This window comes from Eurytemora carolleeae, unplaced genomic scaffold (genome assembly GCF_000591075.1).
Source record: "Eurytemora carolleeae unplaced genomic scaffold, Eaff_2.0 scaffold1634, whole genome shotgun sequence".
NCBI classification, from domain to species: domain Eukaryota; kingdom Metazoa; phylum Arthropoda; class Copepoda; order Calanoida; family Temoridae; genus Eurytemora; species Eurytemora carolleeae.
Window position 1 is genome coordinate 1,999 of NW_019397542.1, and position 14,055 is coordinate 16,053.

General features: G+C 30.4%; 1 protein-coding gene across 1 annotated transcript in view; it reads right to left on the minus strand.

Moving 5' to 3' along the window:
- Positions 1-242: 242 nt before the first annotated feature.
- LOC111714813 (intraflagellar transport protein 140 homolog) overlaps positions 243-14,055 on the minus strand; it is a 36,566-nt gene continuing 22,753 nt past the window's right edge. Inside the window, exons 12-28 of the mRNA XM_023490016.1 lie at positions 13,058-13,111; positions 12,186-12,271; positions 10,579-10,620; positions 10,312-10,374; positions 9,659-9,726; positions 9,004-9,104; positions 8,480-8,546; positions 6,678-6,748; positions 6,195-6,278; positions 5,801-5,906; positions 5,542-5,581; positions 5,008-5,074; positions 3,200-3,258; positions 2,841-2,920; positions 1,955-2,047; positions 1,687-1,732; positions 243-412 (exon numbers count right to left, since the gene is read on the minus strand). Coding sequence (XP_023345784.1) covers positions 258-412; positions 1,687-1,732; positions 1,955-2,047; positions 2,841-2,920; positions 3,200-3,258; positions 5,008-5,074; positions 5,542-5,581; positions 5,801-5,906; positions 6,195-6,278; positions 6,678-6,748; positions 8,480-8,546; positions 9,004-9,104; positions 9,659-9,726; positions 10,312-10,374; positions 10,579-10,620; positions 12,186-12,271; positions 13,058-13,111 — 1,282 coding nt within the window. The 3' untranslated portion in view covers positions 243-257. The remainder of the gene's footprint in view (positions 413-1,686; positions 1,733-1,954; positions 2,048-2,840; positions 2,921-3,199; positions 3,259-5,007; positions 5,075-5,541; positions 5,582-5,800; positions 5,907-6,194; positions 6,279-6,677; positions 6,749-8,479; positions 8,547-9,003; positions 9,105-9,658; positions 9,727-10,311; positions 10,375-10,578; positions 10,621-12,185; positions 12,272-13,057; positions 13,112-14,055) is intronic.

Here is a 14,055-nt window from a genome sequence, read left to right on the forward strand (position 1 = left end):
ACTGCAGGAGGAGTGAGAATTTTTAAATATTGCCTCCCATTATTACTCCTTATAAATTTAAGTGTTGCATGCTCCTCCTCCTCCCACAGATGGGACTGCAGGAGGAGTGAGAATTTTTAAATATTGCCTCCCATTATTAAAAAAATTAAGAGAGAAACCCAACTCGAGAGTGGAAAGCTAAACCTTCAGACACAAGGCTTCTTACCTTCTCTTTATCTCTTTTATAGTGAAGAATGGAATAGAATGTAATGCACAATTCAAACATGTGTGATTAAAAGAAAGAATTTGAAAACCTCTATACCTGGAATAATCCTGGCCTCTACTATGAGTAGTTTAGCCTCCTCTGGGTCCCAGCTATGGTTGACTGCCACCCTTCCGTATATTTCTGTCTGTAAAGGGTTATTTCCTCCTTCTAAACAAATATTATAGTTGATTATTGATTGAACCAATGGAAATTTTAACCCAGAGGAATTAAGTAATAAACCCAAGAGAATTTTCCTGAGGGGTTTTTATTGGTTTCCTTGAAGGGTTCATTGATTCTAATTTTTCTGAGAGTAGATTACATTCCTTTGTAAAGAGCTGGTTTTAACATTAACCTGTATAGACAGGAATGCAGATTAATATATTGATTTATTTATTGCTTGTTTGTTTTATTTATTTATTGATTGTTTGTTCTATATTGCTCGATTGATTTATTGATTGCTTAATTTAAGTGTTGCTTGCTTGGGTAATTTATTAATTGCTTAGTAAGCTATTTTATTACTTGATTTATTGATTTATTGCTTGATTAGTTTATTGAATGCTTGATTAGTTTTTTGATTGCTTGATTAGTTTATTGATTGTTTGTTTAGTTTATTAATGGCTTGATTAGTTTATTGATTGCTTGATTAGTTTATTGATTGCTTGATTAGTTTATTGATTGCTTGATTAGTTTATTGATTGCTTGATTAGTTTATTGATTGCTTGTTTAGTTTATTGGTTTATTGAATGATGTTGAATGTTTGGTAAATTGATTTTTATTTTTTTATTTTTATAACTTGCTTCATTTATATTAGTTAAGTATTAACTAATTAATTTCATTACTCACTAAACTTTCAAAATACTAATTGTAAAAAGAAAATCTTTTTTCTCTTTTAGAAATAAAAAAGTAATGAAGGTATTTCACTACTCACTAAACTTTCAAAATACTAATTGTAAAAAGAAAATCTTTTTTCTCTTTTAGAAATAAAAAAGTAATGAAGGTATTTAAAGCAAATGAAAATGATGACAAGGAAAAATGTTAGTTTCTTTCTGAATCAAAATAATTTCACTTTTACCATCTGATGTGTAAGCTTTTTAAAGCTTTAAAGGAAGTTTTAACTGTAATTTTATGTGATCCTTAATACAGAGATGTCAATTCACAATTCACAACGGTACCCATAAAAGTTTTGTCTGTCAAGTATGAACTATGAATTAGTCATTGCAATGATTATTTTTAAATGCGTGTTCTCTAAAAAAGTGACTTGCGCATTTCTATAGCAAAAAAAAAACAAATTAAAATCATCAGATTTTAACACTTTCAAAACCAAAAAAAGGACAAAATCCTACACAAGGGTTTTATTGTGAATCAGGCATTGTCATCTTTGCACGGAGGGTCACCTGAAGTGAATATTACAGTCCCATTAAGTTATGTATATTTGTTAATACCTCTATCTGATCTAGCAGAATTAGGTGGAACACTGTTATTATCATCCTACAATATTTTTAATAAGTAAAAGTTTTGAAAATTATTTACTTTAGCGTGCTTCCTCTCATGTATGTTTTATACAATATTGCAATAAAACTGTTTAACATTAATAGCTAGGGGCAGATAAGAATGGTTCACTATCATTTAAGCCAAAGAATCTAAATCAACAAAAAACGTTAAACTTAACATTGTGCAAAAGTATTTAGATTTTTGATAAATATACTTTTCCTGATCATTTTTCCCTGAAGCAAAGTTGAAGTATATAATGTTATCATTCTCTATATCCCAAACATAGAGTTTAGGATCAGGGACTAAACTACCCTGAACAGCCACAGAAATAAGAAGAAATATCATTTTTGATTACATAAGGCTGTTGAAATATTCATTGTTGTCAAATGTTTATTTGCAAAGCATAAACAAAAGATTATCATAAACTAAGAACTACGAGATCGTCTCTAAATTCTTATCCTTATAGACTTTCAAAGATAACTTTTCATGTTTCAAAGATAACTTTTCATGTTTTGAAGATAACTTTTCATGTTTTGAAGATAACTTTTCATGTTTTAAAGATAACTCTGCATTCTTTTATGAAAACTCAGCATGTTTTGATGATAGCTCTGCTTGTTTTTAAGATAACTCTGCATGTTTTTAAGATAACTCTGCATGTTTTATTGATTACTATCCATGTTTTAAAGATAACTCTACATGTTTTAAAGATAACTCTCTATGTCTTAAAGATAACTTTCCATGTTTTAAAGATAACTCTAAATGTATTAAAAAAAACTCTACATATTTTAAGGATAACTTTGCATATTTTATACATCCATGCTTTAACGATAACTCTACTTGTTTTAAAGCTAACTCTACAAGAAAACTCTGCATGTTTTATAGATAGCTGTGCATGTTTTAAAAATAACTATGCATGTTTTAAAGAAAACTCTGCATGTTTTATACATAACTCTGCATGTTTTATGATAACTTTGCATGTTTTATACATGCAGAGTTATCTTAAGAACTTAATTTCCTGTACTGTGAATCAGGCATGCAAATTTTCAAATAGAGGGCACTTGAAATTACGTTTCTTTTAATATTAAAGTATTTCTTTGTGATTTTCCTGAGCAATCAAAATACTAGCTTTTGTAGCATTGTGGTTTATTTTCACCGAAATAACTTCTCCAAAATCAGATATAAACTCTAAATAGAAGAAAATCATACATTTTATCTACACACATTTAAATTATTAAATTTTGGGTTGTGAATATGATTAAATAACATCCATAAATTTTAATAATAAAATTTTACATTTAAAGGTCAATATATTTCTTAAGAGTTTCTCTTAATTTTGGGCTTTCAAAGTTCAAATTCTTTGTTGTTAAATTTCATTAAAAGTCAAAGTTTAACATCTACGTAAATTAGAAAGCTAAACTTTATATTTTTAATTATTATTCAATCAAAATAAATAGTTCTTTTTACCTGCTAAAAACTTTGGATACGAATGTGATTTAGCCTCACGCCTAGATATATCCCACATCCTGCATATATATATAATTAGGATTTACAGAGGTGGAAATTAATAAATAGCGAGAAATTGTTGAACTACTTTACACATAATCAGTATTTTTAAAGGTGGAAATTAATAAATAGAGATAAGTAGATGAACGGATAGTTGAACTACTAAACAAATAATTATCATTTTTAAAGGTGGAAATTAATTAATAGAGAGATAAGTAGATGAACGGATAGTTGAACTACTGAACACATAATTAGTGCTTACAGAGGTGGAGATTAATTAATAGGGATAAGTAGATGAACGGTTAGTTGAACTACTATACACATAATTAGTTTTTACAGAGGCGGAAATTTATAAATAGTGAGAAGTAGATGAACGGATAGTTGAACTACTGAATACATAATTAGTATTTACAGAGGTGGAGATTAATTAATAGTGAGAAGTAGATGAACGGATATTTGAACTACTGAACACATAATTAGTATTTACAGAGGTGGAGATTAATTAATAGGGATAAGTAGATGAACGGATAGTTGAACTACTGAACACATAATTAGTGCTTACAGAGGTGGAGATTAATTAATAGGGATAAGTAAATGAACGGTTAGTTGAACTACTATACACATAATTAGTATTTACAGAGGTGGAAATTTATAAATAGTGAGAAGTAGATGAACGGATAGTTGAACTACTGAACACATAATTAGTGTTTTGTATACAGAGAGGTGGAAATTAATAAATACAGCGAATAGCAGCTGAAGAGATTGTTGAACTACTTAAATTGTTATTCGATTGATAACCCATTTCTGATTTTAAAATATTAAAGATAAAATACTTCTTAAAAATATTAAAATTTAGTAAAAAAATAACCCTTTGATTTTTAAACATGACAAGATAACTAATTTGAATTGCATGTATCCCAAAATGCTCAAATCTCTCAGTTCCAAAAGCCTCTTCATTAACCTACATTGGATGGGTCTAAAATAAAAAGTAATTTACGATGTAATTGCAAAGGATTGAATATTTATTAATGCCTGATGCACCCTATTGTTATGTTTATACCTGATGATGTTAATATTTTGATACCTGAAGTATCCTATTATTATGTTTATACCTGATGTATCCTATTATTATGTTTATACCTGATGTATCCTATTTTTGTGTTTATACTTGATGATATTAATATTTTGATACCTGATGCAGCCTGGTATTACTTTCATACCTTATGCATCTTGTTAATATATAATTATACCTGAAGCATACTGTAAATATGTCAATAGCTGCAGATGCATACTGATAATATTTTGATAATTGATGCATCCTGTTGATATTTTATAATACCTGATGCATACAGATAATATTTTGATAAATGATGCATCCTGTTGATATTTTATAATACATGATGCATACAAATAATATTTTGATAAATGATGCATCTTGTTTATATTTTATAATACCTGATGCATACAGATAATATTTTGATAAATGATGCATCACGTTGATATTTTAATACCTGATGCATACAGATAATATTTTGATAAATGATGCATTATGTTGATATTTTATAATACCTGTTGCATACAGATAATATTTTGATAAATGATGCATTATGTTGATATTTTATAATACCTGATGCATACTGATAATATTTTGATAAATGATGCATGATGTTGATATTTTATAATACCTGATGCATACAGATAATATTTTGATAAATGATGCATCCTGTTGATATTTTAATACCTGATTCATCCTGTTGATATTTTAATACCTGATGCATCCTGTTATAGTTGCGCACACAACAAACGATGAGTTCACATCGACATATATTCCCATTCCTATAAGTAACATTTTATTACGATACAGTGAACTTTTATATTATTTTTTTTTATGTTTTTTGCTATAAATATTACATACAGGGTGTCCCACGAAACAATGCATGTGGTCTGCATTTTTTGTACTTTCAAAATTGACAGAGATGTAAAGAAATTATTTTAGATTTCAATTTACTAAAAAAATCAAAATTGTCTAAACATTTTTACTATGCCAGGTATCTTGTTATTGTTAATTCAAAAAATTTGTTGTAAAATAATTTAATAAATAAATTATTTCAAAATTCAAAACATCAAGCCGTCTCTCAACAGTCATGTTTTCTGGGACACCCTGTAATTAAATAATTATTCATAAAGATTGAAGACTAATCAACACTTAACCAATTTAGAGTAACATAAATAATTTCAGTAAAAAAGTCCTATTTTCACAATTTTTATGAATAATTTTAAATTATTTAAAAAATCTAAATTACCTTCGTTTTCACTAAAACCCAGAGTTTGCTTAATGGTTCCCTAAAAACATTTTATTTGATTTTCTTGACCTCAACACTTTTGCTAAATAACCCTTCATTTTCAATTTTTATTTTCGACAAAAGAAATTTTCGATAAAAATTTTTTATTATTTTTGGAGAAAAAACAATAAGGGAAATTTTTTTTTGCATTTCCACCGTATTCTTTTATTCAAATTATTTGAAGAATTGTATACATGCCAAGCAATGATGCCAGATTTACCTGAAAATTTCTGATGTGAATTTTCATTCCCTCCAGGGTTATAATGCTCTTCTCAAATACAACTAGACTCTCACACTCGGCGTTAAATGCTCCTTGAGAAATAAATCTGATACAATCACAAGCTTGTTAATTAGTTAACAGTAGTTTTGTGATTTCACGAAGATACATGGGATAAGCTTTGATTTTAAAAAAGGTGGGTTAATCCAAAGGTTACATTTTTACAGATGTATTTTTGCGGTGAAATCAATTTTATTGTTTTAAGATTTTTGAGTGAATATTTTCTTTTTTAATATTTGTTTATTTTGACAACAGAACATCAATTTGTACTTCTTGTTTTTAGAAAGAAAAAAGAAATTTTGTTAAAATTCATGTTGAAATTGAATGCAAGCTGTGCCTGCTGTTTTCATGGTTGATATCGTAAACAAGGACTCGATGACCGTTCCAGACAGCCAGGGTTTCATCGGTCACAAACACACCTCTGAATGACCGACGCTCATTTATTTTAACATAGAAGGGGGGGGGGGGACAAAGATCTAGACAGTTATAGAAAAGTTGTAGAAACTGGGTTAACTTACAGAATCCCATAACCTTGGTATTTGATTTAAAATCGCTACTTTACTCATACTGGTAGCCCTACAGTATGCGTTTAGCTCTTGTTTTTAAGCTTTAGTTTTTAAGAAGAATTATCATCAACTTTTGCTTGAGAGTTGGCAACCTTTGGATCAATGTTAAAATTTAATTTATTTTTAGGAACCCTGACAACCTCCATGTATTTTTTTGTTTTCTTGGAATAAAATCTCAAATTTTTTTATATAAAAAATTAAATTAGCCTCAAGAAAATTCATAAATTTTTTTCTCAAGTTTTTAGAGTGGTTTCCTAATTTGAATATCTGACACCAAGCTCGCCTTTTTCTCCCCCAGCATCACAGTCAAGTTGGTGGGACTAACCTAAACACAGAGATCTATACAGTCAAGTAGGTGGGACTAACCTAAACACAGAGATCTATACAGTCAAGTTGGTGGGACTAATGTAAACACAGAGATCTATACAGTCAAGTTGGTGGGACTAACCTAAACACAGAGATCTAGACAGTCAAGTTGGTAGGACTAACCTAAACACAGAGATCTATACAGTCAAGTTGGTGGGACTAACCTAAACACAGAGATCTATACAGTCAAGTTGGTGGGACTAATCTAAACACAGAGATCTAAACAGTCAAGTTGGTGGGATTAATGTAAACACAGAGATCTATACAGTCAAGTTGGTGGGATTAATGTAAACACAGAGATCTATACAGTCAAGTTGGTGGGACTAATGTAGACACAGAGATCTATACAGTCAAGTTGGTGGGACTAATGTAGACACAGAGATCTATACAGTCAAGTTGGTGGGACTAATGTAAACACAGAGATCTATATACAGTCAAGTCGGTGGGACTAATGATAAACACAGAGATTTTTTAAGACCGTGTACGTCGGCTTTTAAGCAGGGGTCCATATAATTCCTTTTTCAATCCCATTTGGGATTGACAAATTTGAAAGAAATGGGGTGTAGCGATGTTTAAATGACAAGAGAAGTAAACAGACTGAATATTTATTATGTAAACGCAGTATTTATACCAGATGCATAATCTAAACAATAATAAACAAATGCATAATCTAAACAATAACAAACAAATTGTTGTGAACTGTATTCCTGGAATCCAGGGGCGCCACAGGGGTCCCCCCAGCATCGAGGTGATGAAGTTGATGAAGAACTCGATGTTTATCTCGGACNTTTTTAATTGGGGGAATTTTTTATAATTGGGGGCAAATGGGTGCAAATGTGTTAGTGGAATTTGAAATTTTTTTTTAATTGGGGGCTTTTTTTTTAAATTGGGGGCAATGGGGGCAAATGTGTTAGTGGAATTTAAAATGTTTTTTCAATTGGGGGCATTTTTTTCAAATTGGGGGCAATGAAAATGTTTTTTTAATTGAAGGCATTTTTTTTATAATTAGGGGCATTTTTTTTAAGTTGGGGGCAAAAAATTATTTTGGGATCGAGAAAATCAGCTATTTTTGGAATTATATGGCCCCTGCTTTTAAGTTGTGCATATCGTATTTGTATATCGTAATGTTAACTGCGCAACAAGAATAAATTAGTTTAAACAATTGTCTGTACATTCTTTAACCCTTAAAAAACACATTTTTTCTTCCTTCTCTAAGCTCATGCCCTTTAAGTTTTTAGCTCATAAAATAACGCAAAACTTTCCTTTTTTTTTACATTTACAGATCTATTTTTACATTTACAGATCTATTTTTACATTTACAGATCTATTTTTACATTTACAGATCTATTTTTACATTTACAGATCTATTTTGCCTATTAAACCTTTCAGTTTCTCTTTAATGAGGTGAAACTTCATACCTTACTCTAGCCTTTTTTCCAGGGGGGAGATCACGACTCATAGGACGCACTTTCTCAAGTCTATACATAGAAGCATACCCCCCCTTTCCATCAGCCTTTATAAGGTCAAAAAGATCTGTTTGATTGGTAATATAAACTCACATAAATTTCACTAGAATGGGATGGTTCATTTGTGTACTGTCCCATATTGTAAGTCTACCATACAGTTTTCTTTATTTGCTTGAAAGTCGGCCCGATACTTGAATTGAACCGGAGTTGACAGTGTACTGTACCTGTACAGCGCAGACATCTTGATTATAGTGAACAGACACTTCATGCTCCCGCAAAATGAAAACCTCTCTGAACAAAATATTTTAATTATTATATTAAGGAAAACAATCAATTATGGAAAAGAACTAAAACTACATCTTTTCAAAATCATAGTTTTACATATAATTCATTAAATAATTTACTCTTTGTAACTATTTTTACTATTATAGAGGTTTATATTGGTGGAGGTGCTGGGGTAGATTTAAGAAAAATTGCAAGAAGTGCTTCATGATTATTTAAAAACTCTTTATTTCCTTCACCGAAATTACCTATGCCCTTTCCACCTATAAAGCAGTTGACCCCAAGAAGATATCTAGCCCCACAACTATTATACCTTATGAGTTGACCCCAATGAGATTAAAGTTTAATCTACAGCTCTTCTGCATGACTCTGTTGACCCCAAGAAAATTATAGGTTGATCCCTAGCTCTTCTACCTGACACAGTTAACCCCAAGAAGATTACAGGTTGACCTCCATAGCTATTTACCTGACACAGTTGACGCCAAGAAGATTATAGTTTGACCCCCAGCTCAGGTGCTTTACTGCAAATCCCACCCTGGCCATAGGTTCAGCTATCCAACTAGATTCCTGCAAAATTGTATATTGAGAAAAACTAAAAATAATTTCTTTAGTAAAAAATTATATTTTTTAATGTGTTAATTGAGAACCATAATTCTCTGTTTTATATTCCAAAGGAATATTTGATTCATGATTATTGAAGATCACTTGATCTAAGCCTATAACAATGCAATTTCTCTAATTAATGCAACACAGCGTTTTTTCCTGGGTTTGTGCAGAGAAGAAGGAATGTAGACAAAGACGACATACAAATTCAAGACTAATACAATTTAGTAATGTAAAATACATAAATACAGTAATAGTTAAACATAAACAAAATACGATGGTAGGCGATTATATCAACATATTGAACACAACTTTCGATATCAGTTTTAATTCATATCCAGCCTTTTAATAGCATGGATACACAGACACATGGAAAAAAAGAGAAGCTGTCAATTTAAAAAGCTTCTCTTTAATAACTTGTAAACTTGTAATTCGAAATAAGCTTGTTAGCAATTAAAACTTAAAACACAAATATCGTCTGCATTATATTGATATAATCGGCTACCATGGTAGTTAACCTGTGAAGTGCTAAGGGAGGTATTTGAATTATTACACTTCCACATCAGAATATTACCAAGACTTGTTCCTGAAAAAAAGCAGAATTCACGTTTAAAAATTGAATTTTATAATTTTAAAGCTTAAAAAATATAAAGCTTATTTTTAGGCCTTAAATTTATGTCAACAACGAAAACTACATGTTTACCATTTACCTCAGGAGAGAGTGGGGAGGGGNTTTACAATTGTGTAGATTTACATTAAATTGTAGATTTACAATTGTGTAGATTTACATTAAATTGTAGATTTACAATTGTGTAGATTTACATTAAATTGTAGATTTACAATTGTGTAGATTTACATTAAATTGTAGATTTACAATTGTGTAGATTTACATTAAATTGTAGATTTACAATTGTGTAGATTTACATTAAATTGTAGATTTACAATTGTGTAGATTTACATTAAATTGTAGATTTACAATTGTGTAGATTTACATTAAATTGTAGATTTACAATTGTGTAGATTTAAATCAAGAATTAGTAAATAAAGAGAAAAAATAATTGCTGTACCCCATTCGTAAAACCTGGTTTCCGATACTGGGTTTCATAACGATACCCTGTCTTAAATTTTAGGCTCTGAATTACATATGTAACATCAAAACAGGAATTAATACCTGCCGCTAGTGTTGATTTGGCGCTGCAGTAGCCTAGGCTAGTTATAAATTCTGATTTTCCTCCTAAATGAAGAATTTTGTTATATCATAATATTTCTTATTTTTAACTTTTATTTTCTCTTTTACTGTTAAAAAAAATACAAAAATGTAATCTCTAATTTTGAAAAAATCTTTTGCTTTATAAGTGCAAATTATATAATAATTACATACAAATTAGAAGATAATATATGATATTTTTCAACGAAAGCATAACAAATATTTGCCTACCCGCTCCTGTAGCCCCAGTCAGGACAAAGTTATCACCAGAATCTGAATTACAAAAATAAAAATAAATTAATTGTTAATTGTTCTAATTTTAAAACTATCATTTCTTCTAAACATTATTAAGTTTGTGACAGAAATATTAAAAACAATTAAAATGTGGATGAATATGATTAAAACCAAAGAGAATAGAATATGTATTATTAGAAAAAAGTGTAAAACGGCCATTTTGTTGTACTGTTTCCATACTGCAGGTGTACTTCACATATTTAAGCTTTATATCCTTTTGGGCCCTGGAACATCATTTTATAAAAATGTTTTCTTGAAAATTATTTAATTTTCTCTAAATTAATTCTCTGATAGCCTGTCATGCACACGTGGATAGAAATCAATCTAATATTTTTTCATTAAAAATATATTCCTATAATTGTAGCCTTCAGGTAATCAAAGAGGAAAACACAATATTATAGAAATATTAGAGATATCAAAATATGGTCCAACTTTTTTTAACCACCAAAATTGAGGATGGTCATAAACTTAATATTTTAAAATTAATATTAAAAGAAAGCCAAATTATGAAATAGGCTGGTTTCATAATTGACCAATGATCATTTCACATAGACTCTATGCCTTTCACTTTACAAACGATGATTTTCCGTTATAACTATAAATCAAATGATGTTTTTATTCACATAATTCACATTTTATAAAGTTTATTTAACAGCTTTAAACTAAAAATTCGAAATTGAATTGGATATTCTAGGAAACATAATGTACTAATGTACTCTACTGCATATAATTTGTGAATATTTACATGATTTGTACACTTTGAACTCCCTTTCATGCTGAAAGGGACTGACAAAATTCATATCGAGGGATTTCTAAATTCCACTCTAATATATATTCTATTCTCTTTGTTAAGGGCCTTTCCCGGCCCACCGTCTTTCCAATTTATATTGCTTCACAAATAATCTAATTTTAAAACATTTCGTCTAAACATTATGAAGTTTGTGACATAAATATTAAAAACAATTAAAATATGTGGATGAATATGATTAAAACCATGAAAATTGGACCTTCAATCATGAAAACGAACGTCAAAAGGTTGAAAATCGGGGCATTAAAAGCATGAAAACTGTATCTCTGAATAAAGTGTTATAAAAAAACTTATGAAAATGTCATAACAAATCAGAAAAGTCAGAAAATCATAAAAATGGGATTTGAGAACTATTTGAACAATAACATCAGAAAATCATAAAAATGGGATTTGAGAACTATTTGAACAATAACATCAGAAAATCATAAAAATGGGATTTGGGATCTCTTTGAACAATAACATCAGAAAATCATAAAAATGGGATTTGGGAACTCTTTAAACAATAACATCAGAAAACCATAAAAATGGGATTTGGGAACTCTTTGAACAATAACATCAGAAAACCATAAAAATGGGATTTGGGAACTCTTTGAACAATAACATTAGAAAATCATAAAATTGTCGCTCAAAATGCATGCCAAAAGCTTCGTAAAATTAAATGACATCAAAACAAGAATCATGTAAATGCGCAAAAATAGCATATACAAATTAGGCAAAAAAAAAAGATGGCGCTGACCTAGGTTCCACAAGCGTACTCCCAGTTCTCCTGTAGTTATCCCCAGGAGTCCACGACCAGCCCATGTGATCGCACAATCTGTACTTCTAATAAATAACAAATTTATCAAAATCCCATTTTTACTATGAAGATGCACTATAAGATGCATAAAACATGAAGTGAAATGGGACTGTACAAATACAAACCACGCTTTCTTTGTTTAATCTTCAATTATTTAAATTATAACTTGTGCCTATCATTCGTCTTCTATTCCACAGTTTTATGGGACTCACTGTATTAGTCATGGATTGCATTTTTTCTCTCGACCCGTTATTTTGTACAGAGTAATTGAAAGACCATCATCAATACAGCATTATTCATTTCTAAGCAATCCAGGTTTTTTTTTATATATTAAACAGGTACGCACAAATATGGTTATCCGCAAAGATTGAGATTTCAGAGACGACTTTATGAAATTCATGGAATCTTTAATATTCATGATTCCTTGAAATTGAAAACTTCCCCCAGTCTAAAGGCAGCATGATCTGTGCCGGTACAATACGTACTGTATATGTAGTCCGTCGTACTATCCAGTCAGGCTACCCAGTGTAGAGTCGACCCAACACGTTTTATGCAACAAATGTAGCCTGGCAAGATCTGCCGTGTTTACTTGCTTTGCCATTTTGTAAAACAATACAATCTTAATTGATACTAATTTTCATAGTTAAAGAGTTTTGTTATGGCTTTGTTATTCTTTGCGGGTAAACCTAAAAGCCAATCCGGCAGTTTACAGTGTGTACATTCATACAGGAAACCTATTTTTACTTAAATTTTATTTTCTTGAATCTTTCACTTTTATAAAATATGTCTTAAAATAGAAACGAATATGTCACCTTGTGGACATTTTAGCTTTGCTAATCTCAGTAAGTGTTCCATCCAGCTCAACCCTAAACAAAAAATTTATATTTTTATTTAAGAGGTTTTACTTATATCTATAAAAGGTCTGTAAAGCGTAATTTTAATTAACCCTAAAAAAAATTGAGTCATTGAAAAATTTTTAAAGAAGAAAAAAAGTAATAACCGTACACAACCAGTTTAACGTCAAGTCAAGCATAATAATGATAATAATGATAATAATAATAATAACATTTTCTAAACTGAAGTGCGCAAGTGAATGTTGCTTAAGATTAATTAATTGTAACACTTTTAAATCCGAAAATGTTTCAATATTTTTTTTTATATATCTGCATCGATTTTAGAATTTCTGAAATTACAAGTTTTAATGCGAAAATGCGATTTCTATTTCTCATGGAAAATGCACATAGCTTCCGCCACTCGGAACAGAGCTGGGGCGTTTTGAACTATAAGAAGAGAGAGGGGTATTACAATAGGAAGAGAGGGGGGTATTACAATAAGTAGAGAGAGGGGTATTACTGTAGGAAGAGAGAGGGGGGTATTACACTAGGAAGAGAGAGGGGTATTACAATAGGAAGAGAGAGGGGTATTACACTAGGAAGAGAGGGGTATTACAATAGGAAGAGAGACGGGTATTACAATAGGAAGAGAGAGGGGTATTACAATAGGAAGAGAGGGGTATTACAATAGGAAGAGAGGGGGGGTATTACACTAGGAAGAGAGGGGTATTACAATAGGAAGAGAGGGGGGTATTACAATAAGTAGAGAGAGGGGTATTACTGTAGGAAGAGAGAGGGGGGTATTACACTAGGAAGAGAGAGGGGTATTACAATAGGAAGAGAGAGGGGTATTACACTAGGAAGAGAGGGGTATTACAATAGGAAGAGAGACGGGTATTACAATAGGAAGAGAGAGGGGTATTACAATAGGAAGAGAGGGGTATTACAATAGGAAGAGAGGGGGGGTATTACACTAG